The following is a 19,742-nucleotide window of genomic DNA, read 5'->3' on the forward strand; positions in this document are numbered from 1 at the left end:
AAATTTAATATTAAGATTCTATCTCCAAAGGCAGATAGAGCAAAAAAACCTATTTCAATTTTAAGGGGGAGGAGTTGATTTTTTGGGAAGATTTTTTTAAAATTATTTGTATATGAATTGTAGGTAATAAATTTTCTTTCATAATGTTCTCTTTAAAATGCCTCCGAAAAAAAAAATCGAAATTGTTTTTTTCACAATATCCCACTACCACTTTAACGAATTTTGAAAAAATGAACACGATTACTGCCTCATATATAGAAATATTTGTATCCTCTATTTTTCAAATTCTTATAAAAGTAAAACTACTTTTACTAGGATTAGAACTTCTGAGCCTTCAGCGAACCTCTGCTGTTAAACAAATGAATTACGATGACGAGTTTACCACTTGACGAGTAAATTCAATTCCATTACTTACCTTTTTACTACTAATCATTATATAACTGGAAAACATATATTAAAGTTTGTAAAAGTTGAAGCATAAACTAGCGCCATAAAATGAGTGGTAGAACTAAATATAATGAAACTGTGCATGCGCAAAGGTAAGTAAGAGTAGAGATAAAACCACGTTTTAAACCGATGCATAGAAGTGCTTATGTATTTTGAACACTGATCTCTATATAAAATTTCTATAACTGTCCGTAAATTTCTGCTTGTGTTGCGTAAATGACCGTTCTTTTGGTTATCTGACTTTAGTAAAATAAACATCCTTACCATTACGATTATAGTCGCGCAAGCGTACAATGGTTTTATTTAGTTCACAGCCGCTCATTCTGCGGCGCTGAAGTATGCTTCAACATTGAAAACTTTGTAGTTTACGCCATAAGGATCCCCTATTCAGTTATAAAGAGATCAGTGCTTTTTACTCATATGGGGATACGTATCGAAAGTGTTCGAATAAAAATTATTGATTACACCCTTGAAACACAAAATTGTCATCTCAATTCTACCCACCACGCTCAGATTCTCAACTATGAATTGGATAGGCAATAAGATATCAAAAAGTAGCGGCTCGTAATTAAAATTAGTAAGGGGTGCTGCTCCAGAAAATGTTTTTCTAGGCCTTTTCAAGGCCATGGTTAAATCTTTCTGTACGATAAAAGAACCAAAAAAATGAATCAAATAGAATAGCAGGAAGCAGGATAATAATCTAATTCTAAACTTTATCACATTCAAGAATATAGTGCACGGATTTTAAGCACAATGTGCTTAAAAGTCGTATTTGATTTAACCGTATAAATAATAAAATGTCAATACAGATAATATTTTTTTAGTATTATCAGATAACTTAATAAAATGTCCGCTTAAAAACACTATAGTCCGATGGTGCTTAATTTAAATTTCTATGTACAGAGAAAAAATTCTTATTAATTTTTACTAATTAACTACTCTTTCGCCCTACCAGCGTGTTTTTGGACATATTTGGCAATCAAATAGCCCTTGCTTTCCGCCATCTTCTGATCAGAACTGAAAAAACAACTAAATCGTTTTCATATTCCTGGGCGGGCAACCCGGACATTTGGTCGGGGCGCCAAAATTTGGAAGTGGCATTTTGGCTGTAAATTTGAGAAAAATATTGATGTGTTAAATACCAAATTAATAGAAAATTTCACTTATCGATTTTTCGTTCGCTAAAAATTTACAGTGCGTAGCGTATTTATATTGTTTATGTCTATAAGCTAAAAATATTTACACTATTAGCATTCTTCTTCAAACAGTTTTAAATTTGAATTTGGTGTTTCCTTTTCAATTTGAGGATCCTTTATTCCTTTTATAAAAGAGATATGAGGTATTCTAACACAAGCTTTTTATTCTACTAAATATCTGTACCCCTTCTTTAACATTATTATGAGTAAAATTTCCTTCTTAATTCTTAACTTCTGTTTTTTACTTAAAACAAAAAAATATTCCATAATAATTTTATTTTAAGATAAAAGAGAATAACGAAAATAAAAGATATATTGTAATTACACAAGTTGCGAGAGATTGATTAAAACAGGAATTGTGATTTACTGTTTACACAAACATATGTTATTTTGTTTCTTGAAATCGCATTAAAATTTCTTAATTTTAAATTTTATCAATTCACCAATTAAAAAAAAAACACTTCAGAAGGAAATTGGAATTTCCTTCTAAACATTACTTTTTTGGTAAATCTTTTTTCTAATTATATAATTAGGAAGTTATGATCATATTACACAACTTTTGTGTCGTACTTTTTTCAACTTATTAAATTATTTAAAAAAATTGCATATATTTATTAAAGTATTATTAAATATTAACGATTTACTATGCCCTTTCTTCTTCTTCATGTTAAGCTTTATTCAAAAATAAAATGTCTTAAATGTAGTACATCGCTAATTTTTTTCATTATAGATAACGTTTTTAACGTATGCCCGTAGAAAAAAGTCTAGGGTCGTCAAATCTGGGCTTTTCGGAGGCCCTACCGATCCAACGATTAGAAATTTTTCATCGAAAGCCTAGGCTAAAGTGAGGGAGGGGGGGCGAACCGTCTTGTAAAAAACGTTACAGCAACGTTACTTTCCTGTTCGATTCGGTGGACTTACGGGAAAACGTATAGTTGTAGCACGTCTAAATAAACATTCCCATGACGTAGCGGTCGACGTATTGCTGTGCACGTATGCTGACGGCCGCTTTACCGCGCTGTTAACTATCTAACTGTGGCAATGTACTGCGGTGATTCCCAGACTGTGCGCCGCGGTGCCCTGTCCTTTTCACTAGGGCGCCGCGAAATATTGTAAAAGCTTCATAATTAATTGAACCAAGACGTTTATAATGATTAATTTAACGTTAATAAAGTAAAAAAAATAAAGTACACGAGTTTTATTTATTTTTATCTCTTATTTACGAGTAGTCATACTTTTATTTAGAGTACGGCGCCATGGTAAAATTTTAATTGAAAAGGGCGCGGCGAGTCGGAAAAGTTTGGGAACCACTGATGTACAGCGTATGTAAGTATACGGAGTTTTGCGAGATGTTTTCCTAACAGATGACTATCTAACTGCTCCACCCGTCCTGTTAAACTTGTGTCTCGTGGCAGGACGGCGAGGAGCAACGAACTCGCCTGAAATAAGCCGATCGCTTGCTCGAGTTCTCCTCACAGTCGAGCTACGCGCGTATTTCAAATTCAACTTCTAATAAAGAAATTACGAGTTGAACGTGAATTAAATTGACCGCTTTTTGTTTATAATTTTAACATTTAAATAATTATTAATTATTCATAATATTTAGTTATACTAAAATAAACGAAATAATACATTTATAATTATTCAAATATTTATTTTTTATTCAAAAATAAGTATAACTAAAAATTATGAATTTATTTATCGTCGCTTTATCCGCACGATGAAAGTGACAATTGTCTTGTAATTTTAGACAAAAATAAGATATTACATTGTTCATGTTCAATATAGAATTCTAGAAGATAGATTGAATAAACTTGAAAAGATGTATCCTAGTTTTAAAATTGTATATGAAAAATTAAAAGATCCAAATAGTATACGATTCTTTAACCTTGCTTTTAAAGAATTGAAATTTAAAAGAAAACGTAATCATTTTAATATAAATATGGAAATTGATGAATTTATAGAAAAGATGTTATTGTTGTATGAAAATCATTCAATATTTTGATTACAACACTAAAAGTGCAAGACGAGTAAATTATTGTATCCATTTTTTTTTTTTAGCAACTATTAGCAAAAATTGGCAGGCAAGAGATGAAACTTTCGGCTAAAGAAATTTAAAAATCAAAAGAAAACATTTACAGTAGAAGCTGCTAATTTGAAAAATCTACCTCAAAAACATATGAGGATGAGCAACTGCAACCTGGCAGCTTTGTGTTACACGGACCACTATATAAAGGTAATATTATTGTACTATTAGTAACATAAGTCAACAGCATAAACAGTTTATTTTTTAGAACACATTTCCTTATGATTGATAAATATTAATAGCCATCTTTTGTTTCTCCATTAGGTGACATACCAATTTCAAGACCAAAGTATAATGAAGATGTTCAAATCAACACAGTCTTGACGATGTTCTACGGGCCTAAAATTCAAGAATTTTTCAATAATCTGCTTCACGTATAAAAATATTTTATTTTTTTGATAATATTTAATTGAATTTGGTAATAAAGCTCATAACTTTTTTTAATAAAAATCCATTTGTATTATTTTTCCTAGTGTTATCCAGTATAATGCACAGAAAGAACTTAGGTCCTGAACTTATCATGTTCCCCAGTAAAAATTGGGGTTAGGCCATAATTTTTTTTTTTTCAAAAAATCCACTGGAACAGTGTAATATATTTCCGCACTAAGAGACATAAAAAACAACTGAGACTTTATTATTATTACATCAGAGATGAATAGTATCTGTTAAGTTTTATCTTTCATCAAAAAATCTACCTTAAAAACGGTCTCCTGAAAAATTATCTATAAGGATTTTTCCCTGCATTCTTCATATATATTTATTTATTTTAAATTAAATGAAGTTAAACAAAATACTACTTTAACAATTTAAATTTATATAAATCAATGCCAAATTAAAAACAACTCTTTTATTTGATGCAAATTTAAAAAAAGGTCAAAATATAATAAAGGTTTTATTTAAAAATCTGCAAAAATGTTTTTTGCCCTGTGAAAAACGAAGTGATCACAAGAAATACAAGGCTGAAAGAACACTGTATATATTTTTTTGTTATCATGACAAAGAAACAAGCATAAAGATATTATAACTCAACATAGGTTATGATTCTCAGTAATGTAGGAATAAGGATTATTAGAGTAAATAAAATAATCCACATTCCAGTAAATTTTCCTTCTTATTTTCTTTTCTAATAGTTCAAATAACAGAAAGAATATTATCAATACCTTGTAATACAACAATGCAAACCAACTTTAAGTTTAAATAATTAACAAAGCCTTTAATTACATTTATTTTTATCTTATAATGTATAAATTTCTTTACTTATATCTAACTGTATAAAATCTTAGTAGTTTGAAAAATTTTTCTATATCCCCTTATCAAAATGAATCAAATTCCAATACAATTAAGTTATTACCTTAACGTTACTGATGATCACTATTTTATAAAGAAAATCCAGGTTTAAATTCAAATAAAAATATGGTTACAAGCTTAATTGAAATTTAATACCTGGGATATCCAGATCGCTAAAATTGAATCAACATATAAGAAAAATTGTTCTACAAACTTAAAATTACTGTAAATTATAAGCCAATTGACATAAAAATGGTTACCATTTACTCAATCAATAGAAATAATTATACAATTAACATGAATACTAGTGTTTAAAATTAGTCAAATGCTAGCCAAGAGATATAACACCCATTGCTGATCATATATCCTCACATAAAAATGGTTACCATTTACTCAATCAATAGAAATAATTATACAATTAACATGAATACTAGTGTTTAAAATTAGTCAAATGCTAGCCAAGAGATATAACACCCATTGCTGATCATATATCCTCACCCCCTTGACCGATTGTAACCAACCTTAAATGACATCATCCAGTCTTTAAAAAAAAAATAAACTTATTATCCTCTATCCTCGAATGAAATCACCTAAATGATATATATACTAATCTAATAGAATCATTAAACAGTAAAAGAATATGACCAAGTCCAGAAAAATATAACCCCCATTCATTTAAGGGAATTTGAATATGACCAAACACCCTAAGAAAGTATCTCAACTATTTAAGAGGCATAAAATTATATGGAAAAAAATTACTTACGCTTTTCAGTAAAATTTTGGGATAATGGACCCAAAAAATTTTGATTTCTGTTCTTTTGACTGATTATGACCAAAATTAAATGACATCAATGCCCCTTATATTATATATATATATATATATATATATATATATATATATATATATATATATATATATATATATTATCATACTAAATTTCATCTAAAACAATCAATCCAGTTTGGAGATATCAAGCTAAAAGCAGGTCGATGACATACAGTCTTTATATATATATATATATACACACACACTTCCATAATTTTTTATGCTAAAATAATGCCTTTGTTTGGTAGTTTGGTTGATGAAACAAGATTGCAAAAAAACTACGACATGAAAAATTTGACCCAATTAACAATGGGACCCAATTTTACTTTATGGAATATACAGTAAAACTATATAGCCAGAAAAATAAAAGTTTTACAGGTAATAATAACAAATCTCCCTGAAGTATACTCTACATGGATAATGTAAATGTATACATTCTAGGTACACCAGGAAAGTTTTACAATACAATGGAACAGATCATAACAGGCAGTTACAAGTTACTGTGCATTTAGATAGTTCTCAATCTGCACTGCAGCTGCTCAAGTGTCATTTGCTTTTTAGCTGTTACTGAAAAGAGGTAGTGATGTCGTCGTGGTCAAAAACTGAATACCAGGCAATTTTGCATGTAAGTGTAGATTAGTTTTTTGAGCAAATGACTCCTGAGCTTGGAGAAGATTATTTTCATTTTAAAACAAAATTTAGGTGTACCAAGAGTTTGAAAGAGAAAATTTTAACCTTGAGGATGCAAAGAAGTTGACCATCTTTGTCTACGAGTGAAAGAAACATTACTACAGTACAAAAAATGCTTAAGACGTATAGATGTGAGTCCTGCCATTAAAGCACCATCAGTTCATGCTATTCTGCAAGATCAGCAAATTAGAAAGCTTTGTAGCCTTTGGATGCCACATAACTTGACGATGATCAGATTGCACAATGTGTTTCACGGTGCTGTAAAATGCTGAAAAGTTTAAAAATGATATCGACGTATGTGAACAGTTTTGTGATAAGTGACAAAACTTGGCTTTTCTATTATGCTTCCGATCGAGGCTCAGAATGAAGTGTGAGTGTTCGAAGATGAGTAGAACCTCATGGCTGTTCAAAAATCCAGATCAATGAAGGGAATGTGGCTTTTTTTTAATATGACAGGAGATTTAGAGCAGTTGTGTTGGAAACTTGTAACAGTTACAGGGAAGTGATATAATGAGGAATACTTGCCTTCGCGTTGTCAAGCTCTTAATAATCTGCATCCAAACTCAAGGATAGATATAACGTTTTTTTTCACCATGATAATGCTCCAAGTATTTGACTAGTACTGGAATAAAACTGTTAGATTACCCTTCCTGCAGTCCTGACCTCGCTCCATGTGACAGACTGAAAGGGAGACATTTTACAAACAATGATAATATCCTAAGGACATGGGACAACGAATGTGCCCAGATCTCTGACAAAACGACACGGTTTCTTTGAAGACTGGTTTTGAAGGATGGAGAAGTGTATAATGTGTAGTGGAAATTATTTTCATAAAAAATAAAGTTTTATTACAAAACTTTCCTAGTGCCCTTTGTCATAAAGCAATTCTTTTACAAAAATCTGTTTTTTTTTTTTTGTTTTTAATAGATTGTTACAGTAAGAATACAAACAGTAAATAATATGAACTTCTTTTAAAAAATGTTTTTAAAAGAATGCAACTCACCTTTAAAGTTTTATGTTTTTTCAAGTAATTTTTTCAGAACTTTCTACAAATAACAAATTATTCTAAAACAAATTTAAAAAATTATCGATTTTTTTTTAAGATTAACAAATTTATTATTTAAATACAGGAAAACCTCAGTTAACAGAATTTCACAGAATCACTTACACTTTTGTCGATAAGTTGCAAAAAAAAAACACACTGAATGAAGGATGAATAAAAAGCATAATATGCTAATGTATGCAGTAATAAATTATAGAAAAATATGACAGTGCTGCCATAAAACAGGATTGAGTTAAAAAAACTAATATATACTAATTGCTATTAAATGTTACAACAAATCTCAGCTCTTCATTTTCTCAACTAAAACTACTGATGGTGCACAATTTATATGCATAAAATTTTGAAGCTAAAAAATAACAAAATTTTTGGATCAAAATTCATAAATTTTATTCAAATATGATGGTGAATTTTTATTTACTAAATTTTTGTAGTGACAATTGAAAAAGATAATATTTTTTGAGTCTTCTTTCTATGTAGCTTGTTCCATGAACTACTGCACCAATCCCGGTTGAATTTTCAAACAGGATAACCCATTCTCTTAATTTACCATCCCATAAATTTCAAATTTAATTGTTTATCAGATACAATTTAATTTGTATAACCATTTTATCAAGTCTTTCGTCATTATTTTAAACAGATTGATTTTGGAAATTTTATGTATAAGGAAATAATTTCTTAATTGAGGTGCTAAAGAATGAAAAATCAAAGAAAGTAGCTCTGTAATATGCGAGTTCTCACTGTCAGCTCCTTGCTTGTGGGAAACAACTTGTTCCTATTTAAAGTTTCATGAAATACGATGTAGAAGTAAACACTAACATGGATTTATAATTTTATCTTCTTTCACTTTCTTTTAGATTCGTTTATATACATTCTACATTTTTCAGGTAGCAATATTAATTTACTATTTTTTATTCTTGAATATTTTAAGTGTCTGTTATTTTCAATTTCATATTAATAAAAGATTATGTTTTTGTTCTTTTGGTATGTAATTCACAATGGGTGACTAGCAACCATGAAAATCTTAACACCTCAGAACGAAGATACCATCTGGCATACATCAAATGGTATAAAGAGACGAAAAAGACAGTACGAGTAATCAAATCTTTGGCCTTAAGAAATCATAAGACATTCAATGAAATAGTCATATCGTTCCCTAAAATACTTCTGATGTTAAACCCCAAATTTAAATTTCTGCCATGTAACAGAAATAGTCTACAAACATTCCATATTACTTTCTTTTCTTTTTTTTTGCGGGGGGGGGGGGGGTGAAAAACGTTTTTGCGCATTATCTTTGTCTGAATACAATGACTTTGTTTTAAGAAATTAATTTTAAAAAAATCTTTAAAAACAATTAAAATATATCTTAAAATGAAAAATTAAGATAATAAAATTACCATTTGCTTTACGGCAAATAAATAGCTTAAACACAGTAATTAAAATTTTTTAATGAAAATGGATGGCCCTATGAAATCATAAAACATAGATAACTTTGTTTCATTATCCCCTAAAATTGTTTGTATGTCAGCCCCTAGGTTAAACTTGCGATGTAATGCCGCATAACAGATAACAATCCGCAAGAATGTGGTGCACTGTTAGTTGGCAATGCCAACACAGTGCACCACACATTACAGTGATTATTATTCCATATTACAAGCATAATTTAATAATATTTACTGAAAGTGATAAATTTTAAAGATTAAGTATCAGTTAATCCCATACAGTAATATTATATTTCGGCAATTGTTAATTTTTTTTAAATTTATACTTTGAAACTCATCCGACTGTCAGACTAATACAAAATAGTAGTTTTCCTATTAATTTTTTTAAAAATGTAAAACTTCCTCTCAAAAAAAAATTAATAAAAAAGGATATCGAATAGAAAAATTAATATAAAATATACGAAGAAGCCGCCAACATTAAGGAAAGAAAAAGGAATTCATCATATTCCATAATACGTACTGACAAAAAATATTAATTTTTAAAAGGATAATCATTAATGAGGAGTTAAAAATATTAAGCCGTTAATGTATTTTGTTTTATTGAAAAAAAAAAAACAGGAAATTTTGAGTAGCATCTTGTAAATTAACACGCATGATAATAATGTTTACTACGCAATAATAATATTAAAACTATTAAAATAATAATACCTATTACACTTACTTATAATAAATATTATAATTATAATTTATGATTGTAAACTAATAAAATGAAACCAGGCACGGCGATTGAACATGTTGTTATGATTATACATATTGTAATAATAATTACTAAAAGTCCATATATAAATCCAATATTTCTTGTTCATTTTTTAAATTTTTTATTTATTAATAATGATTATAATAATTACACACTTTCAATTACATTCATACACAAATGTACAAACACATACACGCACAGAATGGGGAAAAACCCCAAAAAATAAGCAATAATAATGATATACAGTACATCACTTATTAAGAAATAAATGTACAAATTTTTATCAGTTATTTGAAAATTTAAAAAATTTTTTCTTTTAAATTTTATTAGTTGCGAAATGTTTCATATTTTAGAAAGAATAGAGTTTTCAAAGAAAATAGATCGTAGCAAAAATTCTGGTCCTCAATGTTGGTGAACAGAAGGGGTGAGATATTAGGCAATATATAACAACTTAGCCAGTAAGAAATAATATACAGCCAATATGAAAATTCGGTTAACATAGTAGGTGATCTACTGCTGTGGTTAGTTAATTATTTCTTAGATGGCGCCACTGAAATGCTACATTGAAAAAAGAAATAAATAAATGAAATTATAAGTATAATCTAACTAAATTTAACCTACATTAATCTGCACCTTAACTAGCGAACAAAGTGAGCATAGATTAAGTTACGTTAAATTATATTTTCTTATTTCTTTACATAGCATTTCAGTGGCATCATCTAAGAAGTAAATAACTAACTACAGTGGTTGATCGCCTACTACATTAATACTGAAAATTCTATAAAATATTCTCACATTAAAAAACAAATGAAAACACCAAACACAACTAAAAAAATAAAATCATAACCAATTACTGATATATAGTCAGAAGAACTCTAAAATAGTGAAGAAGATGAAGAGTCCTACAGCACATGTGCAAACCATAAATTTCTAACACTGGTCCAGTCACTGACTTTTCTATTGTACACAGTACTGTATTTTCATATAAATTTGTTTTATGGTGAATAAAATTTGTTATATTTTTTACGTGTTATCATTTTTGATTTTAAGCGAAGTGCAATGTCGAGTGAATGAAAACACTATTTGTAATAGGTAAAAAAATCTTGATTTACACATAATATGTATTATAACAAAGGTAAAAAAAAGCTTTTGTTTTCTTTCTAACAAGAATATCAAATGAAATGTTAAATTACTGTAACATTTCAATATCAACAATCAAATTTATAGTAAAAGAATCCTCTGTACAATAAACATAAAATTCTATTGACATCAGGGAAAAACAGAAAATTCTCAAAGCATAAAAATGCTATAATATATGGCTTTGATAGATATGAAATGAAAGAAATAATAAGTAATTTTTATTTAAGACAGAAAAAACATGAATGCCATAGGTAAAGTCATATGCAAAAACTACCGCGTGAAAATAAAAAAGAACAAAACAAAAGTAATGAAATGTAGTAGAAATAAAGTAGGTAGGCTTCTACTGAACTGTTTTTATACTCGTCCTGAGTATAAAAACAGGACGAGAAAAGATTATGGAGACAGAAGTTTTTATTTGGGAAGTATAATTACTAAAGATGGACAAAGCAGGAGCGACATAAAATGCCGAATAGCACAGGCAAAACGAGCTTTCAATCAGAAATATAATTTGTTTACATCAAAAATTAATTTAAACATCAGGAAAACATTTTTGAAAGCATATGTTTGGCACGTAGCTTTATATGGAAGTGAAAAATCAACGATCGCAGTACCTAAGAAGAAAAAAATTAGAAGTTTTTGAAATGCGGCACTAGGAGAATGCTGAACAGTTGGATGATAAAGTGACAAATGAAGAGAATTTGTGGCAAATTGATGAAGGATTTGGAAAATCTAGCTAAAAAAAGAGACACTTACAGGCCACATCTAACGGCATCCTGGAATAGTCACTTTTATGTTGGAGGGACAGGTAGATGGGAAAAATTTTGCAAGCAGGCAATGTTTGGAATACGGAAAACAATTTGTTAGCGATGTAGGATGCATGGTATACCAAAATGAAACTACTAGCACTAGATAGGGAAGCTTGGAGAGCTACATCAAACCAGTCAAATGACTGAAGACAAAAAAAGACAGAAAATTGTTCTTACCTACAAGAATTCCTTACTGGTATTACAAAATGGAATCGGTTTTAAACAAAAAAATTTGAAAAAAAAAAACAGCTTTTTTATAGATGACATGCAAATCTAAAAGAAAACTTTTTATATGATGTAAATATGAGATTTAGGTACTTACAAAAAATTTAAAATCAGAAAACTGTACAATATTTTATCTTCAATTTCAAAATCTGTCGGCAAAGTGATTAAATCGATCACACCTAATATCTAAGGACAAGGATTCATAAACAAAAGGAAATTAATATTTAAAGAATGGGCCACCACTGTTGGAAATTCAAACATACAGTATTAATTTTAAAAGGTGGTTAATGGAAAAAATACCCATTATATAATTTAGTTGAAAAAATAAAAACAGAAAGTAAGAACATTTTGCATCTATAAATGTTTACGACCACAATTGGTCGTAGACTAGTGCTCCTTTCTACATATACGTGTGACCTCAAAACAATAGATTATATCAGGCTAAATTAAAATATTACATTCAATCAACTAACAATTAATTATGATAAAATTACAGTAATTTCTTTAGGGAGGAATAACAACTATGTCTAAAGAAAATCGGGTCGGTTTTATTTCAGTCATGTAGAAAAAATAAAAAGTGATTACCAGGAAAAGATGGAGTAATGAAGAATGCAACTGATGAATTTATTTTAAGACCAGGTGGTGGTGTGGAAAATAATAATGATGACAGAAGGTAGTAAAATAATGAAACATTCACGCGGACCATTTTCATACACTAGATTAAGGTATGTCAAGCCAATGTTAATAGTAGTGCATATATTTTGCTATATTTTTTATGTTTGGCTGCTTCTCCATTATGTTCACAGCTCTTCTTGTGACTCGTTATCAGTAGATTTGTAAAATAAAACAAAATGGCAGTGACAAGCAAATTTTTTTTTAATTTAAAGAAGAATAAAACAGATTGACAGATATAAAGGGAGTAATTGGCACAATATCTCCTTAAAACGGACTCAAGTATATATAATCTCTTATCTAATACTCTAAGTTTGTTATACTCATATAAATTTACTTCAGAGAGCTGCCAAAGCCCTTTATGGTGTAAGCCTAAAACTTATCAGCAATATCATTATAAATAATTTAACTTAAAAACCAACTCTTACTAAAATTCTCCAAAACAACCTTCAAAAGGAAGTAAATTTTATTTATATAGTAAAGCATATTATAAACTGAAATTTACACTAATTGTTTTGTGCCAAAGTCAAAAAAATTTTGCATTACATTAAAAAAAGACAGAATTCAATAAGAACATTTGCTTTTGTTTTTTATTACTTTATTTAAAACTACAATTTCAAGTTGTTTAGCGACAAAATAATCTATTATAAAACCTAAGATTTTTAATAAAATTTCACGATTTATGAAATCTGGATAAAAAAACCTTGATTCCGTTAAGGTAAAAAAAATCTTTCTTAATTGATCAACTCTAAATACTCCTTGGAGTATTTAGAATTGATCAATGAGAGAGAGAGAGAGTGTATGGGGAGATTTAAATTATAGGTAAAAAGGGTTTACAGTACATAAGGGCAACCTACATATATACATACTAGCAAATTAAAAAGAAAAACAATTTTTTTTACTGAAGCGACTTAAAGAACAGTAAAATTCAGTTTGGTTTTTAGAGTTTTCCTTATAAAGCGCATAATAAAAATCTTTTTTTTTTTTATTACAAACAGCAGTTTTATAATACGATTAATTTTATTAGAATAAGTTGTTCGTACACAACTCAATTTATACTGTATATACATTATTTATAATATAAAACTTTTTTTCCTTCGACAGACAATTTCTTAATTAAATATCATACATACCATCAAGCACAATCACGTAAAAAAAGAACCAAAACAAAAATAAATTAAATAAAAAAATTTATATAATTATATACTTAACTAATGTAATAATTTAATTCTAAAATGAGACAATAATAGAAGCGCGAACTGTAAAATTAAAATTTTTAAAAATAAATAAATACCCAGCAGATATATAATAAGAATAATAATAATAATTTGTTAATAATTATTTTGTTTCACTGAAAATTATAATATATTTTTTTTATGTGTGTAATAATAATATATAAATTATAAACATTAGCAAATAAGTCCATACTTAATCCTTATTTTTATTCTTCAGTTTCAAAAAAAATTTGTTTTTTTTCTATTTACAAAATAGCACACTTTAATTTCTTTCTTTTGCTTTTATCTTTTCCTCTATTGTTACTCATTCTATTATCTTCCATTTTTCTTGATCTTATTTCTCTCATTAGATCAAAAAATACCTGAAAAAAAAATAAAAAAAACAAAACATTATCTCACAAATAAAAGGAAAAGGGGTACAAGCACATAGTAAGAATCATTTTGATATAGTCAGATTAAACCCGTACAAGGAGGTGCAAAAGTAATGGGTTTTTCAAAAAGTACACAACCCTAAGATTAAGAAGGTAGAAGTCACGCATAGGTAAATTTTATTTCTCCCTACATGTCAGTTGGCAACATTACACACAAGGTTAGCAGTTTGTAACGGTTGAAATGTTTTTCTTATGCGCTAGTGCTACACCGGTATAAATTTGTCTCTATTTTGTCAACTATGGCATTTGCCAAGGACGAATGTGTGTTTATTGTGCGTGTAAATCTTATGAAGAAAAGACAAGTTTCGGACAAAATTTCCCAATTCTTCAGTTCCTAATAAGTCAACAATAGTGCATATGATTAATAAATTTCGTGAGACTAGGAATTAACACGATTGGAAAAGCACAGGTCAACCGTCACTGTTAACAGTTCTGGAGGATGTGAAAAAACATATTTGACTTGCTCACCCAGAAAATAATTCAGAAAGTTATCTCTTCACAGGATGGGTTTTCACTAACTACAACTTTCAGGGCCAGTAAAAAACTACAATCACATGCTTATTGCATCGGTGTCGTTCAAGAACTGAAAGAAGTAGACCACAGAAAATGTTTACAGTATTGTTGCCAGTTTCGTTCTCTTGTTGATGACGATATTGAAATTTTGGATCGTGTTTATTTCAGCGACAAGAAACAGTTTTAATTTGGATGGCTACATTAACAGCCAAACCTGTCGAACATGGAATGCTAAAAATCCTCACGATTCATGAACGACTATTACTCACATGTAAAATTGGTGTTATGCGATCTCCTGGTGTCATGTAATAGAGCCTTTTTTCACCAGTTATGATGTGTTTGAGGATGTCTGGGTCATCAGTGATGTAGTAAACATTTGTTCAGCGATGATTATGCAATGCTGTTTTTACTGAAAATTTAGCAGTTTTGAAACAAATTTGGCTGCCACCCACTTCATCTTCAAAACATTAGTAAAACTTGCTTCACATGACCCATATCAAATTCTTATTTCTTCAGCAACCTCTCCTCCAATGGCAATTCTGTGATTAGCAAGCACAAACTCTAACTTTTTCAACATTTTCATCAATGATTGATGTGCTAGGATGCCCCAGACTTCATATTAACTTTGATATCTTCTCAGACTTTCTGAAAGCATTTTTACAAGTGATAAATTCATTGCCAAAGGCCTTTAAAATTTTATCTTTGTTGCACTTAATTCCGTTTTGAACACAAAATTTCTGATTCAAAATTTGCTATACAAAAAAAATCACCCAACACAGTAAGTATATCTTGTTATTTCACTCTTCAGACAACACATTGCAGCTGGCTGAAAATTAACAAGTATATCCGCTGACATTACTATAACACACAGAAAAAAGATCAACTTAACTGACAAGATAAGTGTGCATAATTCAGAAATTCTCTTTCATTTTTTAACAGACCTTGTATTTTATTATTTATTTTAAAATTGTTTTCTATATTCATTATTTTAATGCTGACGTATAATAAGACGATCAGCAACATTTGAATAATTCTTTCTTTTATTAATAAGTTTCCCTCATTTTTTTTTAAATACGTTTTTTTAATGACTTTTTATAAAAACAGTAGGGAAGTAAATTTTAATTTCTCTTAAGACAATTTTTATAAATTCTTATTTTTTTATTTAAAGATTTCTACTTGTTAGATTTTTGTAATGAAATACTGTATCTGTTTTTTATTACATTGTATCTGTTTCCAAGTATTTTTTTAATTTTATTGAAATACATTTACTTTTTTATATTTTCATACTTTTATTAAACATTAGAATGATATGACCACCCTGTAAAAAAGTTTTTTTTTTTCATTTTCTAGTTATCCAGATTTCTGATAATCCAGATGTAACCTTGCAAAGTTAAATTCAAATAAAAATGGTTTACTCTATTTCTGTTTATTATAATTTGATGGATTCATTACAGCTTCTTATCTATCTAAAATTACACATAAAAAAAACTAACCTTATCAACATTCTCTCTTGTTTTAGCTGATGTTTCGACATAAGGTACACCCCACTGTTGAGCACGACTTTGTGCATCGGCCAATGTAACTTTTCGTTTTTCATCTAAATCACCTTTATTACCGACTAACAAAAATGGTATACTTTCATCATTTTTTACACGCAATATTTGTTCCCTGAAATGAAATTAAAATTCAACTGAAAATTAATTCATTCAAAATAAATATTTTAACACATTTATCAACATATACAATCCATCATACAAACTGATTTTAAATCATATAATTACATTAAATTTCAATTACTAATACAAAAAAAAAAATTCTAGACGGATAATTGCTATAAGAATTCTGTACTTTTCAAATGCGGTGTGCATTTAAAAGGTACAGTGGTATACTGTTATAAATTAAGCATATTACGTTTTCAGTATGGAGAAAGGAATTTGAATCTGTATACAAGCATCCACATCGTTCTCTACCATCGGTTAAAACACATTGGCTACAATTTAACATCATAGCATTATAGAAGTACGATGCTTAATGCAAAAAAGCATGTAGTTACACACACTGTTCCACCTTTATACAAGTAGAAATACATTTTTGGTATCGCTTACCATACTTTATCTAGTGGATGAGCGACGAAGTAATCTACCAATTCATACAGATGTATTTTTCTAAACTTCAACCTTATCTAGAGGCCCACCCATGTTTCCTGAAAGATGTCCCTCTTAATTTTTGATGGAGAACCTTACTCAGGTTTCAAAACTTGGAGACTGAATGGTCTGGATTCACCTGAATTGAATTAGTAGAATACTCAGTATATATTAATTTTCCCATGAAAATGATAAATCAAAATCAAATAAAATTCTTACCTGAAATCTTGTGTCGCTTGAAAACTTTCATCTTCTGTAATTGAAAATACACACAGGAAACCTTCACCGCTGCGAAAATAATTATCCCTAAAACACAAAAACATCACGCAGTTACAAACTGCAGGAAAATTTTAATTAAAAAAAGAAATAACAATAAACAATGAAATACAACATTCTTTTTTAATAAAAATAAATAAATCTGCATCACTTCACCTCCCTCAAAACAAATAATGTTTTCACTAAAACTGAGCATGTTTAATAAAATATCTTAGGTATGACATATGACTGTATGGGATGCAAGTTAAAAGGATTTACTTGCCATATAGACTAAAAAATAAATAATTTTTTAATTGACTTAAAAATGAAGTTTTCTAATATTATTATTTTATCTGTACTTAAATCAAAATATGTGCACGTAGATTTGAATAAATGTATTTACTCAGACATTCAGTAAACTCTCAGAATAATTTGGCAGATCAAAATGATTCTTTTACCGAAGTGTTTATTGAACTCAAAGATTTAATCCTAAAATATCCAGATAATCGCATTATTAAATGAGCAGAAAACTCTAATACTGTGTAATTTTAACACAGTAAAATGTGTTAAATTATACATTTTACTGTGTAATTTTTAAAATAGTAGTATTCTAGATCGTAGATTAAGTCACAGTTTTTAATCAAGACATAACATATAGTTCATATAATTAAAAAAATACACAAAATCATACTCTTCCAACTGCAAACTGTTCTCATATATCAGTGATTAAATACAAAATTTTATTAACCACAAATTTATGAGGGTCATTCAAATATAAACCGGAATTTTGCCACATGGACTGAGGAACAGCAGTGAATATAGTGGGATGCTGCAGGTAATTAACTGGATATGTGTGGAGGGGAGCGCAACTGGCCAGCCACACCTGTAGATCATGTTTCCACATCGTAGCAGAATGTCTGAGCAGGAGATACCATCATCCATTGCATAACAAATTATAAAAGAATTCTTACAGATTCAATAAATCTGTTGAGTCCCAAAAGACAGTTTCCAGAACTTTTCCGGCTAACAAGTGTTTTTGACTTTTTTCCCAAATCCATACTCTTTTTTGTTTTCCAGGATGTAGTGAACCCACATTTCATTGCAGGTCACAATATAGTCCAAAAATGCCTCTCCTTCGTCAAAGTAACTCAGAAGCCACAAGGTCACAAATGGTTTAACAGATTTCTTACAAATGAAGATGTCAATTCCTCTGAAAATTTCTGAATAGACTCCAGGCACAGTTCGGAGAAGTGTTTGATTGGGTTAAAAAATTTTTAAGTGGCTGTGATGCAGTGGAGAATGAAAATCCCAAACATCATCTGCATACCAGCGTCAATGATGGCAACATTCAGACCATTTGTCAAAAAAGTGGGCAGGACGCACTGATCAAAGTCAAAAACGCTTGTCAGCCGGAGAAGTTCTGGAAACTGTCTTTTGGGACTCAAAATGTTGTTGCTAATTGAATTCCTAGATGAAAGAATGGCAGTAAATGCGGCATACTTCTTCCAGTGATTGGATAACATCAGAGCTGCTTATCACAACAAATGATATTGGCAACTAATTCACAAGGCCTCCTTCTCCATGACAATATACAGCCGCAGACAGCAACTCAGATTTGCAATAAACTTGCTAAATTTCATTGAAATCTTAAACACTCACCGTAGAGTTCCAACTTGTCACTGTGTGATTTCCATATGTTTGGTTTCCTGAAATGGGCTTTAGGAGAGGAAATATTCAAAGACAATACTGCAATCAAGCGTTATGTGCAAAACTAGTTGTTGGGGCAGCTTATCTTTTTTTTTTTTTGATAGATGAATCAGGAAGCTACCTACCCAGTGGAGAAATGTATTTCTGTTGAAGAAATTATATAGAAAAGTACAGTAATTTATTTGTAATTTTATTTAATATAAAAACAGCTATGTAAACAAATTTCGGTTTGTATTTGAATGACCTCATACAAATAGTCGACTTATATATTTTTGCAGCAACCATATCTGTGTACCTGTTTACTGTGTACTATGTATCTATGTATTTTTCTTTTAATTTTGTGGTATGACAAAATTAAAAGAAAAGTTAAAGAAAAATGCTTTTAAAGAAAAAGTTAACTTGAAAAGGGCTATGTTAATTCAATTTGTATTTTGTATTTGTATTTTTTTTTTTACACAAATTAAATTGCTGGTATTCTGTTTATGTGGAAATTCATCAGATAGTAATTTTTGAGATATATTTATCAGTAGGCTGCTTCCTCTCAAAGAAAAATAGATTTTTGTTACTTATTCATTCAGGATGCATTTTACAGTTTCAGTTTCCAGATGAAAACGAAAGCCAATATAATTATTTAAAACTTCAAACAAGGACATTTTCTCCATTTTGGGGGGCATCCCAACCCTGTAGTGACATTCCGGTCGCCAACTTTCCCCGTTCCTAGCCCTGATGGGCTTTAACAGGTGTCGTCTATTGTCCTCTGACTTTTTACATCTCATAGTAATAAGCCTGGCCTCGTTGGGATGCCACCTATGTAAATGCCCGT

The 19,742-nt window shown here is 29.4% G+C and overlaps 1 protein-coding gene and 1 long non-coding RNA gene across 4 annotated transcripts in view; one reads left to right on the plus strand and one right to left on the minus strand.

Moving 5' to 3' along the window:
• Positions 1 to 4,098, plus strand: part of LOC142333580 (uncharacterized) — a 28,692-nt gene extending 24,594 nt beyond the window's left edge. The window contains exons 2-3 of the long non-coding RNA XR_012758639.1: positions 3,705 to 3,879; positions 3,994 to 4,098. This is a non-coding gene — a long non-coding RNA (uncharacterized LOC142333580). The remainder of the gene's footprint in view (positions 1 to 3,704; positions 3,880 to 3,993) is intronic.
• Positions 4,099 to 9,614: 5,516 nt separating this feature from the next.
• LOC142333554 (ras-related protein Ral-a) overlaps positions 9,615 to 19,742 on the minus strand; it is a 43,860-nt gene continuing 33,732 nt past the window's right edge. For all 3 annotated transcript variants that reach the window (XM_075380835.1, XM_075380837.1, XM_075380836.1), the window contains exons 4-6: positions 17,177 to 17,263; positions 16,307 to 16,481; positions 9,615 to 14,231 (exon numbers count right to left, since the gene is read on the minus strand). In XM_075380835.1, coding sequence (XP_075236950.1) covers positions 14,115 to 14,231; positions 16,307 to 16,481; positions 17,177 to 17,263 — 379 coding nt within the window. In that variant the 3' untranslated portion in view covers positions 9,615 to 14,114. The remainder of the gene's footprint in view (positions 14,232 to 16,306; positions 16,482 to 17,176; positions 17,264 to 19,742) is intronic.

Source organism: Lycorma delicatula, chromosome 13, assembly GCF_047948215.1.
Source record: "Lycorma delicatula isolate Av1 chromosome 13, ASM4794821v1, whole genome shotgun sequence".
Taxonomy (NCBI): Eukaryota; Metazoa; Arthropoda; class Insecta; order Hemiptera; family Fulgoridae; genus Lycorma; species Lycorma delicatula.